Source organism: Ammodytes marinus (assembly GCF_949987685.1).
Source record: "Ammodytes marinus genome assembly, chromosome: 14".
NCBI lineage: Eukaryota > Metazoa > Chordata > Actinopteri > Uranoscopiformes > Ammodytidae > Ammodytes > Ammodytes marinus.
In genome coordinates, this window is record NC_137218.1 from 22,737,655 (window position 1) to 22,761,061 (window position 23,407).

General features: G+C 39.5%; 2 protein-coding genes across 2 annotated transcripts; one reads left to right on the forward strand and one right to left on the reverse strand.

Moving 5' to 3' along the window:
• Positions 1-675: 675 nt before the first annotated feature.
• On the forward strand, positions 676-15,727 carry dmpk (DM1 protein kinase). Its single transcript, XM_080040548.1, has 15 exons — positions 676-989; positions 5,711-5,802; positions 6,365-6,448; positions 7,409-7,504; positions 7,629-7,777; positions 8,406-8,499; positions 8,682-8,879; positions 9,121-9,369; positions 9,532-9,611; positions 9,701-9,797; positions 11,300-11,457; positions 11,731-11,828; positions 13,140-13,201; positions 13,494-13,568; positions 13,953-15,727. The coding sequence occupies exons 1-15, from the start codon at positions 824-826 to the stop codon at positions 14,052-14,054; spliced, it is 1,800 nt and encodes a 599-aa protein (XP_079896674.1). The 5' UTR covers positions 676-823; the 3' UTR covers positions 14,055-15,727.
• Positions 15,728-16,245: 518 nt separating this feature from the next.
• Positions 16,246-18,327, reverse strand: LOC307260972 (transcription factor Ovo-like 2; the record flags this gene model as incomplete). Its single annotated transcript, XM_080041386.1, has 4 exons — positions 16,246-16,571; positions 17,203-17,392; positions 17,826-18,058; positions 18,228-18,327. 4 exons carry the CDS (start codon positions 18,325-18,327, stop codon positions 16,246-16,248), a joined length of 849 nt encoding a protein of 282 aa, XP_079897512.1.
• Positions 18,328-23,407: the final 5,080 nt, after the last annotated feature.

Below are 23,407 nucleotides of genomic sequence, written 5' to 3' on the forward strand. Positions count from 1 at the left end.
AGAGATAGAAAGTTAACGGACAGTGAACCGAAAAAAATCCTTGGGTGGTTGAATTGATAGTTACAGGAACAGCTTTAGTGCTGAATCAGGGCAGTGGTTCCTGTCAGAGAGGGGAAGGAAATGGGAGGAAACGCAAAACAAGGACAGGTAATAAAAAATAATGAAGTGACTGATAGAAAAGGAAATAGAGGAATAATTTCAGCACATACTTCTGTTAGGGTTTGACTGTTGTTGTTAGAAAATGAGTTGGAGGAGGGAGTGTGAAGAGAGACAGGGGGGGGGACAGGGAGACTCCAACACCAAAAAAGGGCCTGGAGTCAGAGCTGTACAAATTGCAGGCTTGACAGATGCTGCATGTGCACACTCACTGGGGAGAGAAGAATAAGCAAACAGAGAGAGAGAGAGAGAGGGAGGGACAGAGACAGAGAGAGTGAGAAGTGACAGTAACTTAATTACAGGGAAAAAGAGGGAAGAGGAAGAGTTAAAAGAGGATGTTTGCGTAGAAAAAAGACGCTCCTGTACTGTGATCAAGCAGGGGAGGCAGAACATATAAAAGGCAGGTCAGGAGGGGGCAGGGGGGTGGAGTTAGGTGGTGATCCAAAGAGTGTGTGTGTAAGTGTGTGTGTGTGCCGGTGAGGAGGTTCAGTTGAGTCCAAGAAGGGTGGTAAAAGTTAATGTATTTGGGATTTCTTCTCAAGAGACCAATTAGAAGCAATTGTAACCTCAGAGGGAGAAGATCTAGCTTGTCAAACTGTATAATCCAACACACAATGGAGACCAGGGTTTCAGTGCAACTTTAAACCTGAACGGAACACTCACAACCATGTCGACGGGCCCTGGCCTTGGTGCACCAGACCTGGCTGAGGGCCCCCAGACCACAGGACCTGTTGGGCTCCAGACCTTGTTGGATCTACTGGTGGGTGTCTACCAGGAGTTCCACTCCTCGATCTTCGCAAGGGAGAAGTTTGTCTCTGGTTTCCTGCAATGGGGTGAGTGTCTTCCTCATTTTTCTGCTAGGTGTGTGTGTGTGTGTGTGTGTGTGTGTGTGTGTGTGTGTGTGTGTGTGTGTGTGTGTTTTCTTTTATATAGCAAGTCTTTCTACTTCTGCCTGACACTTTAAGCCCCAGAGAAAGTCCTGACAATCACACCTTTTTTAACATTTTATTCATGTGTTAACATGCTGGCCTAAATTACTCTCTGTACTCTGACTGTACAAGATGCTTGGCAACCACTTTGTTTGGCTCCGACTAATATCAACTGATCCATTCCAAGCGTCCAGACACAGAGGCAAACACTGTTCAAGAGATGCATTCCTGTGCCGTAAATAAAAACAAGTTCACGATGACAAGTTGTCCGCTACTGGCAATATTGTGTGTCTTAGCAACTACTTTGTTTAGGCTGTTCAAGAACCGAACTCCTGAGCAGGGAAGCAGTCAGGCTGTGCAGTTGAATAGGACCACTATCCTTCAAATTGCACTCACATTAGATGATTCAACTGCTCACCATTTACATCCAGTGACAACATGTCTTTTTAATGAGCTGATGCCCCTATTAGCTTCCATTTTTTCCATTTTTGATCCGACAAGGCTATGGGTGAGGTTTTGTTAAGTTTGGGCGGATAAAACAAAAATAAAAAAATACACTGAGTTCCAAATAACAAACTTTATTTTATACTACATTCTGCAGCTGTCCATAACAAGCATGCATGCATACAATTCGAACATACTATTTTGACGTTATATTGCACCTTGAACTTTAATCTTTTGATGTACTGTAGATCCGTCTCATATCTTGTTATTCTCTCTCCACGGCTCAGTTGATGTGATGTAACTTCCACTGCACAGAGAATTGTGGTTCAGAATAGCCGTAAAAGACTTCTGTTTTACATACAGTAATATACAACTGGATTGTGTTGGTACATCCTAAATGTTTTAAGCATGGACTTACTGTATGGGTATTGGAACGCAGGGACTGTCTTAGTAAGATCAAGGTTTGGGTATGAATAACTTCTTGGTTAAGTTTGAATAAAGATCATAGTCATGGTTTAAAAAACAAAGTCGGATGTTGGTATGAAAACGAGGAACACACAGCCCTGAGAGTCTGTGTATTCATCACCCTCACTAACCAATCTTACATATTCAAACAAATGTTGTTATGAGGATTTGTCCTGTTTTGTGATAACTGTGATCCCTATCTTTCCCTGAGCTTATCCAAGAGTATTTGTTTTATTTATTTTCATTTAAAAGCATGTTTATATCAAGGAGCAAAAGTAGATGGACACAAAGGAAGGGCTCTTTCCTAATCAGTTGACATTCTACATTCTCTAGCAAGAAAGCATTTTCAAAAATAAACCTTCTCAATGACGATGATGAGTGGGGCAAAAGTGATCATTGAGAGGGAATTATTTTTGGATAACTCTATACTTTGATTTTGCATTCAGGAAAACGCTAGTAGACCTTAAACTGAAGGAGGTGTTGCTATCATGGCCTCAGGACATGCTGTTCCTCTCACTGCCACTTTCCAAGCTGGCACCCTTCACACACCTGTTCTGCACATGTTAATTGATAGGTATATCTCAACCTTCCCTCAACCCAAATGTTTGTCCAGGTTTATGTACTTGGGCTTGTGGGTTCACCAGAAGGGTTCTTGGTTTGATCAGAAGGGAAGGCCACAATACTCTTATTTTACTGCTAATACAAACTCAAGTTGCTTATAGCTTCAGATGTCATCGGAGGTTCATCCGTACGATTAGATATGACCTATAATACATTATTACACACAACCAAATGGTTACTGTTTATAAACAAATATGAATGTAACATACCTAACCAGTGAAATATACAAACTATATATCAAATTGCATTGACCTGATTAATCTATATTAATTTAAACCCCCACTGGATTCCATTTAAAGGCCGACAGGCAAGGTGAACATTCTCCGGGGATTTAAAATGCCACGAAAGTACAGGCCAACACTGCTCTAAAATGAGCCTTACAGTTGTGAGTACAGTATGTGAAGTGAATTTCAAAGCTCTGCTGACAAACTTATCCCAGTAACCTTTGTGTTATGATCAGAATAGATTGTACTTAATTGTGGAGATGACTCCAAGGTCATGAAAGACAACACTGCTCTGCTGACTTTCATCTCTCATGAACCCCCAGAGACGTTTTCAACTGGTAGCGCATGTCACTAAGACCACCATGACATAGCAAAATACAGGATTTTTTGGTTATTACAGATGAATTCTTCTTATTTTGCTTAACTTTTTTCTCAGTTGTAGATATTATTACACTCACATTTACAGTACATACTGAATAGCTCATAAATGCATTGCAACATGACTAGCTGCATGCCACGGCTCTGAGTACATCTGTTGACATGTCATCACTTCGTAACTTTAATCCCATCTGTCCTCACTCCTCACTCCTTCCTCTTTTTTAAACTTGTATTATTGACAGAATCTGTCCATGCATGTACAACAGTGTGTTAGGGCCACAGCGGAAAAAATAAATAAAAAAAGGGCCAGGTTAAAAAAAATATTTTTCAGTCTAGGAACCCATCTGTTCATTTTTAAAAGGCTTGACCAACTTCGTAATGTATCCAAGTAATCTGTGATCAAGATACCAATCTCCTGACACATTATTTTCCACGTCACCCACACCAATGCTTGATGAAGTGATAACTTTGTGCATCAGGAACGTCCAGTAATCCAATGTCAAAGTACAATTTAATTAGGTCATCCATGGCAGGCATACTCCAAGTCTGGACTTTGATCAAATCAACAGATAGTTCCTCTACTAAAAAACACTATTTTACGAGTTGTATTCAGAAAATATCGAACTTCAACGAATGAGGAACTTGTCCTTGAATTTGAATGGGTTTTCTCTTATAAAAGAAAACCTCTGTCACCCGGCTTCTTTTTTTCTTCTTCACAGTGGCCCTTACACACCGTCATATGCATGTGACTGTGTATCTATTGTATCGTCTAGTAGCCGGGGGACAGGACAACTATCATGTGTCCCGACCCCATCACACATGATAGCAAAACCAATAACGGGTTTGTGTATATTCTTTGTTCAAGACTTCAAGTACTTGCTGCAGCTTAAACTAGATACACTACGTCGGCTAAAGCATGATGGCAATCAATAGGCTATTGGAACTGATAAAACGAAGGAGGTTAATAGGTTTAGTTAAATCTGTAAATGCCCAACAAGCACTAACTATGTCAAACTCAAACATATACAACATGGCTAACTAATGAGCTAATAAACAACAGCCTTAGTATTATGCTACAGTTTGCATGTCTCACGTGTTGGTGGAGAAATTCTGCGGTAGTGCTGTGATTCTAGCCTCCAGTCAGACCGGGCCCCCCCCCCCACTTTGATTGGTTCATGTACAGTCATTGACATCAACATGGATCGGCGAACAAGCTTGTGAGATCTGGCTGGTCTTATGATGCTAGATTGAAGACTACATGAACCAATCAGAAGCTGCTTTCCACTATAAGGGACGAATGTTAGGTCAGAATGCGGGTCCTGACTGTCCAAGTAATTTTTTGACCGGGCCCCTCCCCACCGAGATTGTATTGGATTTGAACGTGTGTAAGGGTGTGGACCTTCTTGCTACAAACCTGAACCAACTTTGTAACAGTGCAATATAGTGACAATAGGATTTTATAATCAATATGTTTCATCAAGTCAAACTAGTATGGCACATACCACGATGTCCATGAAGGACAACACATGACAACATTACAGAACACTAAACAACATTCCCAAAGCCCAAGGGCCTCTGGTATCAAACAACATACTCCCCCAAACTCTCTACTTCACAGCTCTGTTTTCACATAGCTTTCCCTCTAACTCCTCTGTGTCTGGATTGCTTGGTCACCCAGTAATGGGCCCAGAGCCAGAGTCAACGTTTATACTAACTCATTGATTCATTATTTCATCCTGTTGGCAAAGAAATACAATTTTAAAGCTATCATATAAGACTAAATTATTTTTACAGTACTGTAATTGTACTTCTGTCAAGTGATCTTCATGACATGTTAAAATGAATACTGTCTTTTCATTGGTCTGTTTTATTTTAAAAGTGTGACGCAGCATGGCTGTCCTGGTCTACTGACCCCCTGGCAGTATATATAAATCTGCATGTTTGTATTGTTGCTTCAGGAAACGTTCAGCTCTGAGGTGACAGCATGCTGTGTGTGTGGCTGTTGCTATTTTCTCTCCTAATCGAAAACAGTTGAGACTGTACACGTGTGTTACTCTCACTTAATAAGGAGGTGGAAAATGAAAATAAAAAAGGACTGGAAAACTTGTCGCGATTCAGAAATGATAGCTTCTATTCTTAGCATAGAGAACCAAGCAAACACAGATAGTTTACCCAGTTGAATAGGAACTCCCTTTATGGCAAAAACAATCTTATATGTAGCTGGCTGCTAGGACACAGGCTCAATGTATACATGTACACAGTTTATAGAAGACTGCTGTTCGTTGAGAGCCGAAGGGAATTGTACAAATCAGAAAAAAAGGAGAGCAGCAGAATTCAAAAAACATTTAATTTAAATAGAATGATGAGTACAAGTACATCCTGACTTATACATTTGTGTATATTTTTCCTCATAATTAATGGTATTCAGTTATTGAAGTCCTGACATTATAAAATCAACTCAACATAACAACATTACTTTGCTCCTTCAACCAGCTGAGCCCCTGGTGAGGCAGGTGAAGAGGGACCGCATCAAAAGAGAAGACTTTCACATCCTGAAGGTGATAGGCCGAGGCACATTCAGTGAGGTGAGCAAGTTAGGGGCAGAGACTGTATTAGATATTAAATATAATAATAATAGTAAAAGTAATTTAAATCTGCATGATCCGACTAAGTATTGATTTGAATAGTTTTTTAGAAGAATTTGAATTATTTACTCAGTTGTTGTGTTGGTAAAAATTTGCAATTGTACCATTGGAGATGCACATAAATTCACCATTCATTATTTTCTTCCCTTATTATAATAATCATCTTTATCCTACATATCACCAGACTCCATTTTACCAGAATTTAGTGGACATTTTAGTTTTCAAGCTTTTTGGAAATAGATGTAGATGTGATTGCCACTTTACACCTGTTGAGTTGAATGCAATCCAATACAATGGCCCTACAATACATATTACCTTATAGAAGTTAGAACTGAGTCATTTATCTTTTGTATATACAGTACTCTCTGATAGGATTGTGAAAACACTACCAACTCATTCTATCAACATTTGGTGACTGAAGATTACTGCGGCTAAAGCATACTGTACATCCAAATTGTGCGTGGATGTTTCATGCGGTTGTTCTGTTTCACCAATGTTGCAGGTTGCAGTTGCGAAGATGCGAAGCACACAACAAGTGTATGCTCTGAAGATTATGAATAAGTGGGACATGCTGAGGCGAGGAGAGGTACACACACAAACATTTATCTGCAGGACATTAACAAGAAATTTATAACAGCCAGTTTTATTCATCTGGGCTGAGATGGAAGAAAACCAGAAGGGAAGTCTGTTGAGACAATTTTGTATGCCCTTGAGAAATGAACAAATAAATAATGCATATAATCTTTTGTTATATTTAATTAATACATTATGAGTACAACCAAAATCTCTCACCATGAATGGCTAAGGAATCTGAAAAAGTCATGGAATGTATGTCAGTCTACAAACCAGTCAGATGACAGTGGTATTTTGTCATCAACCCCCTCTAGTTTGCTTTTACTTTTCCCCTTGAGCATCAGCTGTCCTATCAGTTCATTCCTTCCAGCTTTTATTATCCCTCATGACTTGCAGATTTCCTATTTCCCCCAACAAACAGCTATTTATTACTCCTTCTGCAACACACTTTCTCTGATAGATCCTCAAGCATTACAAATAAATTTTAGAGCTGAATATAAGATGAATATCTAAATACACATTGTTGTGGCCGATTAAGCTCACAGGCCACTGACTTTGCGAGGTCTGTTGCTTCGACGCTTGATCCACTTACTGATGCTACAATATCTTGTAAAAACCCAATTTAATTACGAGGAGATATAGCTATCCAAAAATAGCGAAACAACAGGTGGTTCAAAACATATATCTCCGGTCCATTACTGAGTTAAAAAGAATATAACTGCATCTGTTACCTTACATAATGGTACCTTAAACCCATTGCCATAAAATAAGCATTTTACCAAATAAGTGCCAAAGTGGCTCTTACACACATAGTTACATTGCCATCACAAAGTCAAACTAAGACATAGTCTCTTTGCTTTATGTTGGATGTCCTACAGTTGTTTCTAGCTTTAAAAAGAGTGAAAGTATCTGTCCATCTATCTCTCTGCTTGTGGCTTTTGTCCAGCTCCCTTTTTGTTTGTGTCTCATACAGACAGCGTGTTACCAGGAGGAGAGGGAGGTCTTGGTGAGGGGTGACAGACGCTGGATCACACAGTTGCACTATGCCTTTCAGGATGACAACTATCTGGTACGTATAAAAAACGGACAACTTATGTCCTTCAAATGTTTCGCACAATTATGTCCAGATGGCATACAGTATATCCCATATCTGTATTTAACTTAAATCCCTTAAAGCCATTTGCTCCCCTCAGTACCTGGTGATGGATTACTACGTAGGGGGCGACCTGCTCACTCTGCTCAGTAAGTTTGGAGACCGGATCCCTGAGGACATGGCTCAGTTCTACCTCGCTGAGATGGTCATGGCCATTGACTCTGTCCACAGACTTGGTTATGTTCACAGGTAGATTTTCTTTATTGACTTTAATTTTTTTTTAATGTTTCGGACGGCAGCCATGTACAGTATCCAGATAAATTATAACTTTAAAGCTATAGTGCGTAACTTCTAAGTAATTACAACAACACTGTGGACGCATCTACATGAGGTACAGCCTTCGGTGATCACGCATGGATTGTATTCCTTCTGCTGTACATCCAGGTTTTTTTCTTAGCAGTAGAACAACTGAAACAGCTTAAGCATTTCTTGGGTCCTTCTTGGGATTTTTCTAAACTCATTTGACAGTGAAAGGGGGTGACACCAGTTTGTAAACGCTGCCATACCGAGAAAAACAGAGAGTTTTGTGGGGCTGAAAGGCTTAAACAACTTTGTGTCAACTCTTTTGGCGATGGCTTGAATATAACCGACATTCGTTTTGTATATGAGAAAGTTGCACACTATAGTATTAACTATAAGTATTAAAAACTGTTTTTCACATGGTTCAAATATTTCTTTTTCTGAGCAGCCCCACATAGCTCAGATCCGAAACATGTATGAAATCTCTCTGGGACTATGATAAACATTTGATACAAATATTGCAAACAAGCTTTTGTATTGGATTAAGGAAGTCTTATCTATTCTGTTTCTTACACAGAGACATCAAACCTGACAACATCCTGCTGACAGCAGATGGACACATCAGACTGGGAGACTTTGGTTCCTGTCTGAGGCTCCTACATGATGGAATGGTGAGAGCTTACACTTAATTTACACGGTTCATGGAAGAGATACTCTTCAAGAAGAAATAACTCATAGGCAAATCATAGTTAAAAAAAAAAGATTCAAGTCAGTAACATAAGAGAAATCCAGGTCATGATGTTAAACAGTTTCTTGTTTTTGAAAAGGATTCAGCCTACTGATTTGATTGCAGGTCCAATCGTCTCTAGCAGTCGGGACCCCAGACTATTTGTCCCCAGAGATTTTGAGGGCAGTGGAGGGAGGTGGAGGTTATGGTCCTGAATGTGACTGGTGGGCACTGGGCATCTGTGCCTATGAGATGCTGCTGGGGACCACACCCTTCTACGCAGAGTCTATCTCTGAAACATATTCCAAGATCATCCGCTTTCAGGTACAAAGCATTCAACTTTAGTTTGTTTACTGCAATATGCAAATTCAAAGAGCCACCGAACCACTTTTATCCTACAATTCTGAACCAGACACACGCATATTAGACCTCAACTTTATTCTGTATTTGTGTGGTGGTGGTTTTAGCTGTACGAACACTCAAAGTGGTACAGTTTGCAGCAGTAATAGCATTATTGGTATCATCAATAGTAAGAATTTAAATATTATTTTTTTTGAATCCACAGGAGTATTTTGAATTTCCCCTTTCTGGACCTGAGATTTCAGACAAGGCCCGTTCCTTCATCACTGGGCTCATCTGTGAGAAGGAGGTCCGTCTGGGGCGGAAAGGCTTCAGTGACTTCAGGAGTCACGAGGTCTTTTGTGGACTAGACTGGGCTTCCCTGCATACACACCCTGCCCCCTTCATGCCTGAAGTATCTAATCCAACTGACACGTCCAACTTTGACATAATGGACGACTGTCTCAGTGAAATGGTAGGCTACCGTTTTCCCAGATTTCTTATTCTCATTGTCATGCACTAATGTTGGCACTTGGGTTGAATCTGAAAGAACAATCCATACTAATGCACACTTTGAGCAACTTGATTAATTTACGCAACTTCTAAAAATATTACAATAATCTCTTGTGTTCGGCAGGAGACACTGTCTGATGTAATGGACAGAGCTCCTATAGGAGTACACTTGGCCTTTGTTGGATTCTCATACACCGCTACCAGGTTATCATTAATGTTTTATGTGTATCAAATGACTAAGTTGTCTTAATATGGAGGCTAGGGGTATGTTCTAATTGGTCTCTGTTTTATAGTCAGACGGGTGCCATCGACCACAGTGGAGACATCATGATGCAGATGGACCACTCAAGACTCAGGGAGTGTGAGAGTCTTTTCCCACTAGAGAAACTGGTGAGACATAAGCACTCTTTAGACTTGGGTTGGGAAGATACAAGTTTCTCACGATAGGATACCGTGTCCTTATTTGGCCCTCAATAACGATAATATCACGATAAACGGTATTTGCGATGATCGATATTTTGCAAAACTGTTTCTTCTGCGATACATCACGATATCTGTGAAACTGAAAAATAAATAATACTCATGAAAAGCCAAAATGAAATAATAAAGTATTTATTCAGAGAACCGACATTAAAAAGCTTATCAGATTTGTGCATCTTTGCCGGATAATCGCACATAATACAATGTCAACCAATTGCATCATGCACCTTCAAATAATGACTTTCGTTAATGGCAAAAGGAGAAATCTGTTTTACAGAACACCTGCATGTTGTCAGAAAATATCGATATGTGGCGCTAGTGTATAAATAAGGTGTCCCAGGAGAAATTACGACAATATTTCGCGATATCGCTTTTCTACTTAACACTAGAACCGCCACGGGGTCAATTTGACCCGTGGCGGTTTTTCAACTGCCCATAACTATACTTTTACGAAATATTGAAGCCCCCAACTCTTTGACTTTTCCTAAAATTGTGTTGTGATGCTCTCCCTATGGTTAAATAAAGTCACAATTAAACTGGATTAAAAAAACAGGCATTTATACCTAGAACCGCCACACTGGGTCAATTTGACCCGCACAGGAAAATGAAATATTTTCGAGCAGGTTGCTAGGCAACGACATTGTTTGGGGTCCGCGATCTGACAACTGTAGCCTACGTACAATCATTCATAAACACTTACAATAAATTAGAGATGAAGATAAATACCTAACAACATTATAGTTACTAAGTGAAATGAGTGATACGAGTCTGATAGCGAGAGATCAGAACTGAGCGCTGTCTTCTATGCACCGCTGCTCGCAGCTCAACTGACAGACAGCTGAGTTCTGTCTGTGAGCCGGAGAGAGAGCGTCGGAGGGATCCTCCGCCTCAAAACATGTCAACGTGGGGAAAAATTAATGAATAATCAATTAGAGCTTACCTAAAAATAAGTTTGCCATGTTACTGTTTATTGTATTTATGATTTTAGCTCATTTGGACGCTGTTTTGACCTTCTGTTTTCATTACTATACTTGCGATATTATATCTACTTTCAGTTTCATTACTGAGTCGCCACGAAACGTGATTTGTGTTCTTAAAGATACTTAGATTATAAAACAAGAGGTCCAAAACACAGATGATTATTAAACAAACTAATTTATGACTTTATACCACACTAGAAATGCATGGGTCAATTTGACCCGCCTGGCGGTTCTAGGTATAAATAGAATGCTGGCGGTTCTAGTGTTAAGACTGTCAGATCTTTAACATTTTAATTTGTCAGGTGGTATGACTTTATTCATAACTTCCTATGCAGCAAACAGACAGTTATTAATTTTCAAGTAATTATTTAAAAACATCTTGTGTGTTTTCCTCGTTATGCTGGGCCTGATTTACCTATGGATTGAATTTAGAGCAAGCTGTGGCAGCTCCCAGACACTCTACCAGACAACCTGCCTGCACTGCTGGAGCTTCCCTTCACTCTGGAGCATGGTCCTAGTGGATCCACCCACACAGTCACAGAGGAGGAGGAGACTGAACAAATGTCAGGACTTGATGAAGCTTTGCAGAGGTATAAATAATCACTAAAACAATTTTAAACCATACATTCCTATATATTCATATATTATGGTAATTCTTTCAACTGGGATACTCTTTACATTGGGTGGATCTTTCTACATGAGAAATGATGTATTTGACACATTAACCGAAACTGCTTCATATAGTATTTTGGAATGGACATGCCCTTCAAATAAAGTAAAGCATCCTTTGCAGTGATATTACGTCGTTAAATAAAAATAAGAACATGTTTTGAGAACTCAGTCTCTTGTTCTTTATCCACCAGACGGTTACAAGAAGCAGAGCGGAGATATAGTGATCTGGAGAAAGAAATGGAACGATTGAAGGAGGAAATGCAAGACTGGAGAGCGCCCAAGGAAACAGGCAAGGGATCAACACCCTTGCTTCTTCATCACACCTTCATCTTCATCATCTGTCTATACAGTCTTCTGTACCCCTCTGTTTCACTTTAATTATATGCAGTTATGTCATGCACCATAAGAAACAATATCATTTTGAGAGTAAATATCTCATTCATTATATGTTAGTTGTAAGGACCTACTGGTTAAAGTACATTATAATATATGATTTAATACAATAAGAGGAAGAAGAGGGTTTGAACTTACTTTCGGCTCTAGATATAAGAAAAAGAATGAGAAATGACAAAGTTTAACTGAAATTACAATAAAAACGGGGCACCACCCTTTAGGGAACATTGAAAACCAGTTAACCAATTTAGTAAACTAAAATATAACCAACCATTAATCTGGAACTCTGTTTAATAATTAAATTAATAACTATAACCACATTACAATATAAAGAGCTGGTGAAGGGCTAAGGAGTTCTACATAGAAGACGTTGAAAATGCTCGCTCTCATACAAAATTAAAAAAAGACTTCAGGTCCGAAAATATATAAATTTTCAGACATTTAAATCCACAGGAGAACATTAAAAGCCAAGGCCATATGGAGGAAGAGATGTGGATTTTGTTTTCTTATTTTCTATTTTAATCCAGTGTGTTAAAGAAAATATCTATTTCGGGTGTTTTCAGAATGCCAGGTATTTGATCAGCATTACCGTATCACACAGACATCCACACACACCGAGTTCTACTTTACAGCTCCGAGTCTCTAAAGAACAACATAAATGTCGGGTGGAATGAATTCCAGACAATGTGAGCCACTCAGGATAAACAAAGTGCTGCACAGTCCCAGCAGTATCTGCTTATATTGGAGGCCTTAGTCAGAACACGGTGGTAAATACCCACCCTAAGAATAGCCCTGGTATGTAGGACCTTGGATACCGCTTTCCATAAATCAATACAGAGTCATGAGCTAAAAGAGGCCGTATTGAGGGTCTTCCTGCTTTTGGACTGATGACAGAAGGTGTTGGCCACGACTCTTGTTGCTGCAACAGCATGTGGGCAAAAAAAACAAATACCTCAATTCATGTTTAATGATAAAAAAACAATCCATGTCCTGTTTCACTGCCACCTCTTTCTCCATCACCTCTTTTCTCTCATCTTTCACACTCACTTCATCCCTTTCATCACGCAAATATGTACTGTTTTTTGTTCTGTTTCTTTGTGTTGTTACAAATCTGGCTGGCCGGCAGTGCACCCCAAAGGCTGAATGCCTGTAACAGCGCCGCCACACATCATGGGCTCTGATGTTCCTCTCTCTCCTCCAATCACAGAGCTGACTATCTGCCCAGCATCTCTTGCTCTGCCTGCCCACTGTGTGGACACATCAGGGGATGTAAGCCTATCTTTTATCCTCTTTGGCATTCTCTGTCCCTGCCTGACATGGAAAACAGAAAAACACTTTTATAACAGCATGAAACGTGGTTGATAACGTAATTCATTTGTAGTTATTTTTTTTGTGTCCAAGTAACTAAGAGCAGGCTTGCTAAAGGAGAAAAACAGAGATTTTTTTTTCAGTATGACATGAATGTGCCCAGCCGACCGAGCTCTTATTCAATAGGTCAAACTCTATTTATGTTTCTACAAAGCGGCTGTCTGTTCACTGCTCTGACCTGCATGTGTTACAGTGGGAGAGAGCGGCCCCAGCCTGCCACTACCCGCTGGTGATTCCTCTGCACCGCCACCTGCTCCTGTTCAACAGGGTACGGACAAAAACAGTCATCTCTCATTTAGGATTCATCCATTGTGGGGCTTTGAATGCAATACTGACAGTTTTATACCATTACACAATTTTTTCAAAAAAACATTGAATATCTCCTCACGATCCACTACCTGTGTGCATTGAATCCAGTGTTAATCCACAGCCTAGGCTCTGTAAACGGACATGTTGCTAGCTACGATAGGCCGGTCTGAGCCTTTGTTTACATACCCTTTGTTAACATACTTGTTTACAGAGCCTAGGCTGTGTATTAACATTGGATTCTTTGAGAAAAACAAGCTTCTTAAATGTAAAGACCCATATCAACATTGTATTTATAAATATAATTTTAATCTAATCTAAATATACTCTTTTTTGGGTCATCCAGGTCCGCCTGCCACAGGTGAGGAATGAGTCGTACCTGCTGGTGTGTGCAGAAGGGGGGGAGCTCCTAGCCTGGGAGAGACGCTGTTATACGGAGCTGTCCTGAATGGCCTCAGGGTTGAACATGCTGACTCCCAACTATAGCAGGACAAAGGACTGAGGGCCTGCTCTCACTCACTCACTGCCACCGCTCCTCTGACTCCTAAATCTAAACCAAGACCAAGGAAAGACAGGACTTTCTAATGAGAGCTGCTGAGGAGGACATTTCTGTACAGGGTTTTTTTAGAAAGGCGGATCAGCCTGTAGGGAGCTAAGAGGAAGAAATGATGAGGACATCCTCTGACCTACCTTGCCAGCTTACCAGACTGAAAGTTACGAAATAAATTAAATGTGCATGACAATGACAGAAAAATACATGTCCATTTCTATGCACTGTAGACCATATGGGTTGTTACGGTGAACATGATATCTCTTGCGCATCATGTATCTGCACCTTGGGTGTTTTTTTTAAGTGTGTGCACTATATGTACACTTTTTTGCTGCTTTCCTGTTTCAGTTTCCAAAAGGTCTTACAGTGTGGAAGGTTTCCTGCATTAATTAAGAAAGTAGTAGGAAAGCAGGGGCGAAAGATGTTTAAATTCAAGTATGAAAGATGAGACAATTCAGGCAGAACACGTCACGCTTGTATAGGCTGTATGACATCAGCTTTTCAATCGTGCATCACAATGATGCATTCCCATTTATTTTACAATTTTTTATATTCAGCTGTACGGCCTGACTTCTGTCGCCCCCATGAGGAATTCTGAGTAATTACAACAACACTGACGGCGCATCTACATGAGGTGAGCTTTCGATGATTGTGTATGGATTTAATTCCTTCTGCTGTACGTCCAGGTTTTTATCTTAGCAGTAGAATCAGCAACTGAAACATTTCGTGGGCCCTTCTTGAGCTCCTGCGCCAGTGTCTGGGGGTGACACCAGTTTGTAAGCGCTGCCATACTGAGAAATACAGAGAGCATTTTGTGGAGCTGATAGGCTTAATCATTTTTGTGTCAACTTATTTGGCAATGGCTTGAATGTAACCGACATTCATTTACAGTATATGAAAAAGTTACGCACTTTGGCACTTATTTAACAACTAGAGATATATCAACTCTTCAGTTAGTTTAAGATTTTTGACTTTTAATTAATAACAAAACGTTATTAATCTTAATGAGGCATAGAAACTCATCATTTGCAATTGGTGTGTATAATGTAAACTCTTCCTCAGGTAAGACAGTTACTTATTCCCTAAAACTATACTCAGGATATTACATTTGTTTCCTCAATGGTATACGGCACTGATTGGATTGTGCACTAAACACTTTTGACTTTATTGATTCTCTTTAGCCAAAAAAAGTGTGACAACCCATAAGATTTTGGGCTCAAAGATTTAGATGAAAATATTTTGTTGAAAGCAGGCATTGCACTGATGTGTTGCACTCAAGGTAGCATTTGCACTCTCTCCTGTATAATCAATCAGTTGTTGTTTTTCCTCTTTGTATTATAATGCTCTCTATAAAACTCATGATCATGGTCAGAAGTACTGAAGAACAGCATGGGTTAAGTCCCAATGTGGTCTCAGTCATGTTTATTGCTTTTTCAAGATATACGTTCTCAATTTTTTTTAATTTAATTGTATAAAATAAATAAAAGAAAAGTATTTATCAATTGCTGAAAGATTTGATGCACACTCAGAAGGTAAGAGACGGTATGAAGGGGTAAAGAATGGTTGATATTGGAACCTGTAGATTGTAACTCATGCTGAATAAAAAATTAAAAAAATCTATTATGCCTGGCCTTACTATTTGAAACGAAGAATGTGTTTAATTTCTTGACAACAGAAAGAAGACATGCTGTCAATGTGCAGGCCCCAGTCACACACACTTCAGTCACTCATTAATCTATTTACTTATTTTTTTATATATTTATGATACTTATTTCTTATATAAAAAAGTGTCCCCTGAGACTTGGTCAGTTGATTTCTCAAAATGCATATCATTTGCAGTCCTTCATCTTTATTTCAACAGTAAACTTAGAGCAAGAAAAAACAAAAACACTACAATTAATAAAAACAGGGTTATATGAATGAACGATAATTAATAACAAAAAATATGGAATGAGCACAGAAGTAGTACATACATCGTTAGTCTAAGTGTTACACAGTTGAATACTTCATTGAAAAGATCAAACATTTTCATTCATAAAAGGTGTGTGGAACAAAAATAATATAATGCATTTAAGGATTAGAATCAACACTACATGTAGTATGCAGGGTTTGAGTACAGCATATAGGGGTTGAGTTTACGGTCGGGCGATGCAAAATTGCTGCTGTTGTCGTGGGCCTGTCTGCGGTAATAACGGCGCAGGACTGGACTCCCGGGATGGCACTGTCTGACATGGAGGAAGTATTCATCGGGCCGGTTGGAGGTGAAGCCACAGTCCTCACACACAAAGATCTTGGAGCGTCTCTGACGGTAGGCGTACTGTTGGTGCACACTGTGGATCTTCCTCATGTGGGACTCCAGAGAGCAGCGCTGGGTGAAGGCTTTCTCACACAGCTCACACTTGTAGGGACGGATACCTGCAGCAGGGGGGGGGGGAGACCATTTCTCTTCTTTATAAACTAATATAAGCTTAATACAGATTGATGATTGATTGTTGATGATGAATAGATATACAGATGGAAACAAAATATTTAACAGGTATAACAAAGATTGTGAAGGTGTCATTGTAAATCATAAAAAAAAAGATTCATTTTAAGATTTGCTGACTTTTGCAACATGCGGTAGAACGTTACCTTGACTTAATATAGATTTTCACTATTCTATTTTTTACAGCTATAGTTCAAGTTAATTTGTAGATTTTGAAAACGCATAATGGGGTTATACAATACAATGCATTCCCTTCATTGGGAGGCACCCCAGTAGCTCAACTGGCTAAGTGACCATTAAGGCCCAGTCCTTGTCCAGACCAAGGCCCTCTTTCACTATTTACAATCTATCTCTGTACTACCAAATAAAGCATAACAATGGCCAAAGAAAATCAAGCTATATAATAAAAAAGCTGTAAACACAATAATTTAACACTTATGAGGAACATTTGAGATGCTTTAAACTAAACAATTTTTTTAAGGGAACCTAAAGGATGCCGCAGACTTTTTTTTTTTTTTTTTTTTTTACTGTTCATGCATCTTAGCAAAGTACATTCCTTACCGGTGTGTGTTCGCATGTGCCTCTTGAGGTCAAAGGTATCGTTGAATCCTTTGCCACAAAATCGACAGGGATGCCTCTTCACCATGCTGTGGCACTTGAGGTGGCGAGTCAACATGCGCTGCAGAGGGAAGATCTTGTGGCACACGGAGCACACAAAGTCACCTGAATCGGTAGAAGAATGGGGACGGGGCTGGAACGGAGATAATAGAGATTTTTTTAAGTTCAAAAACTTGCTTAATAATAATTATTGACATTATGATAACACTGATCAGTAGCACACTTCTTCTTTGGCTATCCTTATCTTACAGAAGGAACAATTGAAATTGTCTACACAGTTATGAATACGCTATATAAAGTGCCAAGTAGTCATTTTAAGGCAAGACACTGCAGGTATAATATAGTTTTTTTCAAGCCCTGGTCAGTTTTGAAATTTGGTCTATTTTTATTCCATGTCTTTCTTTCAAACTAGTATGAATAAAAGGTCCAAAATATATATTTAGGTGTTTAATTAACATATTGGTCTTTCCGTTGTGCCCAGCTGCCCTATTCACAGCAGTTACTGTGATGCCACTTCATATAATATAGGAGTGATAATATTTTTGACAAGAAAAGTCTGACCTTACCTTCACTCTGCTGACAAGTGCCAGTGTACTGCTATGGTAGAGGGACCTGCGGAGCATCAGTGTGGACCAGTCAGGCCTGGCGTCGGCCCCTGGTCCTCTTGGTGCTACCAAAGGAACCGGCACTCTTATTCCTGCTACTGCCCCACATCGTAAGCTGGCTACTGGCTCAGGCGCATGAGCATTCTGTTGGCTGTCAGAACTGCAGGATATCTGCTCCTTTGCATTTTCACTCTCTAAATGGGATGACAGGAAACAACGGTTCACCTTCTAAGTAAAATAACAAGGTCATATTAATAACTACATAGAAATGATACAGCTTAACACATATATAAACCAACTTGTATGATACTGCTTACTTTTGAAAGCTGAAAAATCATCTTTAGAGATACTTGAAATTCTTACCTGCCATATCAACTTCTTTCCACTCAAGCGGTTCTGGCTCTTTCCATTGCCATGCTCCACATGCCCCAGGCTTCTTTTTCACAAGGAAAGACCTTGGCATCCTTCCAATTAGATATTTCTTGTAACTGACCCTCAATCTCTTAACCCTTGCACTCAAATGCAACACTGCTTTCAGTTTACGATCTGTTCAGGACCAAACTAGATATGAATTTGCTTCCAACACGTTAATGCAACCCTTACTCTGTGACAAGCTGCAGGTAAGTAACCCAGCAAAATCACAGCCCTCATTTCCATAACTCTAGGAGGAGGTAGGAGGATCAGTGTTTTTGACTGAAGTAAACCTGTGTTGATTGTGCGCGTGCGCCGTTTTAACTGGTCCTCCACAGGTTTTGCATGTCAGGTAGTGAGAATCCTAGGAGCTTCGCATTCAAGTGGCCCTTTGCATGCAAATTCTGTCCCCTACCAAGCCCTGGCCCCAGAAAAAGGGCACGGTCTGAGTAACAGGAGCAAGCACGGAGGAGCCACAGCCTTAACTGCTAGGTAAATCAGCCCTTTCTCTTTTTTTGCCCTCTTTTTGTTGGAATTGTTTGGTGGGATTACAGAGCTTCTAAAAATGCACACAAAGGCCTTTTCACTCACTCGGTACATAATTTCACATACATAATGGTACTTTTTAAACTGTTTTTGTTTTCCTCCTGCCACTTGCCCTGTGCATGATGGGATAGGCAGCAGCCCCTGGTTACGGAGAACCATAGAAAATGGATGGATGAATAGTTTTAAGTGATAGAATCTGTCAAATCGCTCAGCATGTTTATCCATACTGCAGGTGCATCTCAAACAATTAGAATATCATGGAAAAGTTCATTTTTTAGGTAATTTAAATTAAAAGTTGAAACGTTCATATACTATAGATCCATTACAATGCAGCTGGGCATTCATAACACCTCAGCAGTGACAAAGGCTGATCGCCTAAAAGTGCAAAATTTTCAGAAGGTTTCCATTTTTTGTATTATAAATCCTTTTGCAATGCTGGATTTTCAATTTTTGTAAGCCCTAACAGCAAACATTTAACAAAAAAAGGCCTGATATATTTCACTTCAAGTGTAAGGAATCTAGAATATATGAAAGTTTCACTTTTTAAATTAAATCATCAATCAAATGAACTTTTCCATGATATTCTAATGGTTTTGAGATGCACCTGTATTTTGCACCACAAACTGTACAACCTTCTTACTTCCTGCACAGTCATCGTATGTCTAAGAGGAAAATTAACTGTGTGCATCTTATTTCACTAGACTCTGCATTGCAAATACAAGTGCAGCCCGAAACTAAACCCCACCATGCAAATGGCAATGGAGGTCACTGCAAGAACATCAGGAGGATCATGTACTTTCTAGTAGTATAAACACACTTCAGCCATGCCTTTCAACTATTAAGTCATTTATATTGTGTATGCCCCTTAATTCAACAGCGTTTTACATACACAATAGAAACTGAAGTAGAATGTACAGGGATGTCACTCTTTCATGTTAAATTTGACCAGCTACACACTTAATTGTCGACCGTTTGTGGTTATCTGTTACATGTATGAGAAGTGTAAAGAACATATTTGTTGAGTTACTGAGAGGATTTATATAATATTCATTGATTTAAGTGGTAATGTGCCATGATATGGGTTGATATACAGCGTCAGTGTTTCCTGAAAGGCCTGCAAGAGACTGTTGACTGTACTGTGCGTCATTGCCTTCCGGAGCTGCGCTCTAACTGTATGCAAAGCACCAGGCTGTGTGCTTCAGCATGGAAATTAAATGGTAAAAGCTAGCTCCGCTCAAGTACCAGACAAAAACTGACCATTTATATGAGTCCTTGATGATCAAAGAGAGAAATACTGCGTTTATTGAAAGGACAGATTTAATTGTTGACTATATTGAATGTTATAGTTTTCCAAAAATGTGATGTTTCTGACAAATGACAAGAAGAAAAGGAACTCCCAATGGAGTTACCACTGTAAGTGTTGGCAAATGCTGATTGAATTGTATTCAACACATTTTTTCAATTCAAAAATATGTTTCCTTCAACATCTGTATTGACCTGGCCATAAGGAGACATTTTTAATTTGTTTTACTTCAGGTAAATGACCAGTCTGGACAGGAACACACAGGACGCCATGTTTTACCGTTGATGTGTTCCTGAATGACCACACCCTTGTTACCTCTTTCACTTCAGACAAAGGCCTGTGTCTGTGTTTCTAACTGCTGCTCTTCTTTAGCTATTGAAAATGAACCTTTTTTTTTTCTTTGAGTAGGCTATTGTGTGACAGCTGTCCTTGTCCAGCCATTTCATTGCTTAGCTTGAACTGTTATTGACTGCATCATGGTGTTCCCTATCAAATACACCCTGAGGGTATTAATAGAGGGCATCGAGTTACAGAAATGGATTCCCTTGGTAAGACAGTTAAACTGTTGAAAAGGTACCTTTCAAACGAATTCCTATATACACCAAAATATGACAAAATACTGTTTTCATTGCTCACTGTTTAACCTTTCTAGGCTGGTTGTGTGTGTAGGTCAAGGATTCAAATATTACTTTTGTCACATACACAAGCAATATGTGTAGTGAAATACAATGTGGTGTGGTTCTGCTAAAAGAAAAATAAGAATTTAAAAAGAAGAATATGAAAAGCGCAGTAGGCCTACTACATTTCAGACTTGTTTTCTGGTAATTTTGTTAACGATTGGCTGCCATGTCCGCTTATAGAAAATAGTAATAGTCTATTTGTATCCATATCCCTCACCATGTGACAATGTACGTGTTGATTTTGATAGCTCTAGAATGGGCATCTGCCATTTTAGAAAAAACAACGTAGGCACCGAATGGTTAAATAAATAAATAGTAACTTAGGCACAGTATACAAATTAGTTTTTGCCGGCATTCTGCTCTCGTCTTATTTGCAGCAACATTGTAATCATAATTGTTTTAAGTCTTCGTGTTGTTCATTATGATAAACTAATCCTCTTGACTGACATAGGTGAAACCTGATTGTTCCATTTCATTGGTCCTGATTGCTCCATCCCCCATGTGCAGAAGAAGATGCAAATCAAATGGCACTGGACGTGACAGGTCAAGCCTCTGTTGTGGCTAAAAACCACATCCATTGCTATACTGTACACCAACAGACTGTGTAAACGTCACACCATTGTCAGGTCAGTTGTCTACGCCCCTCTCATACCAATAGATGGCAGCAGACTCCCTGTCACCCAAGCTGCTAGGAATAGAGCATGCCCATGACAACAATAGAACACGCCCCTATGTAATGTAGCACCGCCCATGTGATGATTACAGAACATGCTTCTCATATTGCTCAGGCCATGCTTCGTTTGTGGTTCTATCACCACTTCCTCCTGTTGAACTGGCTAAATGTCCTTGGGAAAGGCACTGACTCTCAATGGTCAGGCCAAGTGAAAGGGTGAATGAGAAGAAAAAAAACGCTTCGGATAAAAGCCCTTCATAAATAAAGTTGTTACCGTTTATTTAAATATGTAAGCCTACCATCTTTGTGGTTTCTTCATGACAACAGGACCCAATGTTGTTAAAGGTGGAGTGAGCGATATATTTAGGTTAATATATGTATTAAATCACTCTATATTCATACAGTGATCACTTATATAGTGTGCGCGTTTCATACCTCCGATCTCTCCGTCACCCGCTCTGCATGTAATCGGCAAATTAAATTGTTCGGGGATCCCGAAAGTAGTATCCAATCAGAAGAAAGAACGCTGCAAACCGGCACCCGTCTCACTGCCCGGTGCACCCGCAGAGCAACAGATGGGTGAATGTTTATTCGCCTACAATGGCGGAGCAGGTAAAAAATCCTTCCCAATGTCTGTTTTGATGGTTTTTATCATGTTTTATCACACTTATGGATCTGAGATGATGCTAGATAACCCGGTGCTTGAAGACCGCAGTGTATTAATGTGGTGACGTAGGGACGAGCGAGGGGACTGCTAACTGCAGTAACTGACAGGAAGTTAGCTAAAAGAACCATTCCACTTACAGCACCTTTAATGTTTTTTTTATTAATAAGACAGTAGTTCTTAGTCTATAGTAAAGTAAGGTGAGCTGCCCAGGGTCAGAAAAAGTTTTTCTCTTATAAGCATAACCAGATGAGGACTCCTGCTGGTAGGATTAATCAGTGATGAAATATTCATCACCATCATCTTTTTTCGACCGACTGACTGACTGTCCTAATGCCCTGCCATAGCAGTCACAATGTGGACTGGCTTGCAGATCTCAACCTTTTCTCTCTTTCATATCTTTCTGTTGCATAATATAGTCAGAGAATTGCACTGAACATACACATTACATTGTATCTTGTCATTGAATGACAATGTGTTACTAAAATCTAAGGCCCACATTTTTCAACAGTGGATATGTGGATGCAATTCTAGATGAAAATACTGATAGAATATGTATTAATACAATTCTATGGTGTATAATGTGTTATAATGTGTTACTACTGTAGTACTGCTGTATACTGTGTTTAACCTAGTTTAGAGACTAAAAGAGGAACTGCAGAGTGATCGTGAGAGGTAAGAGGAAACTAACAACACTTAGATGTGGCTATACATGGCTACCCAAACAAGGTGTCTGTCAATTTCACACGTACACGCAGAGGCACTCAAGGTTTCACGTTAACCACACACACTATAAATACAACATGTATGCACCAAACAGCAAAGTGACAGTTCATATTTTTGTATATGATAGTTCAAAGGTATTTGAACTTTTCTGCTGATATATTTGAATCAACACACAATGACCCCTCAAAAGAATTGTGCTTAAAACTTGGCAATACAAAGTACTTAAAAAGTGTGTGTTTCCATAAAATGTCAAACAGCATATCCTAACTGCCTACACAATTTTTTAATGCACTAGCCAAAGAGGCCATGTGTCTATGCAATCATTCAAGCCAAGCTGAAAGTCTGCATAGTTCACAAACACTGTATGGGTTCCTCGTTCTAACAAATTAATTAGTGTGTTCACTCTCTTAGACATTTGCAGTTCTTCTTTCATTGCTACTGCAGCCGTAGGAGGAAGTGCCAGTTAGCAATGCTATGACAGATACTGGGGGATAACACATTACACTTTGGTGTTGATCGTAGAGATATAAGAACCCTGCC

Bases quoted from the DNA above. Each gene is read 5' to 3' on its own strand.
- dmpk (XM_080040548.1), top strand. From the start codon at position 824: ATGTCGACGGGCCCTGGCCTTGGTGCACCAGACCTGGCTGAGGGCCCC. The intron at 990-5,710 runs GTGAGTGTCTTC...TCCTTCAACCAG, and splicing joins CTCTGGTTTCCTGCAATGGG to CTGAGCCCCTGGTGAGGCAG. The intron at 8,880-9,120 runs GTACAAAGCATT...TTGAATCCACAG, and splicing joins CCAAGATCATCCGCTTTCAG to GAGTATTTTGAATTTCCCCT.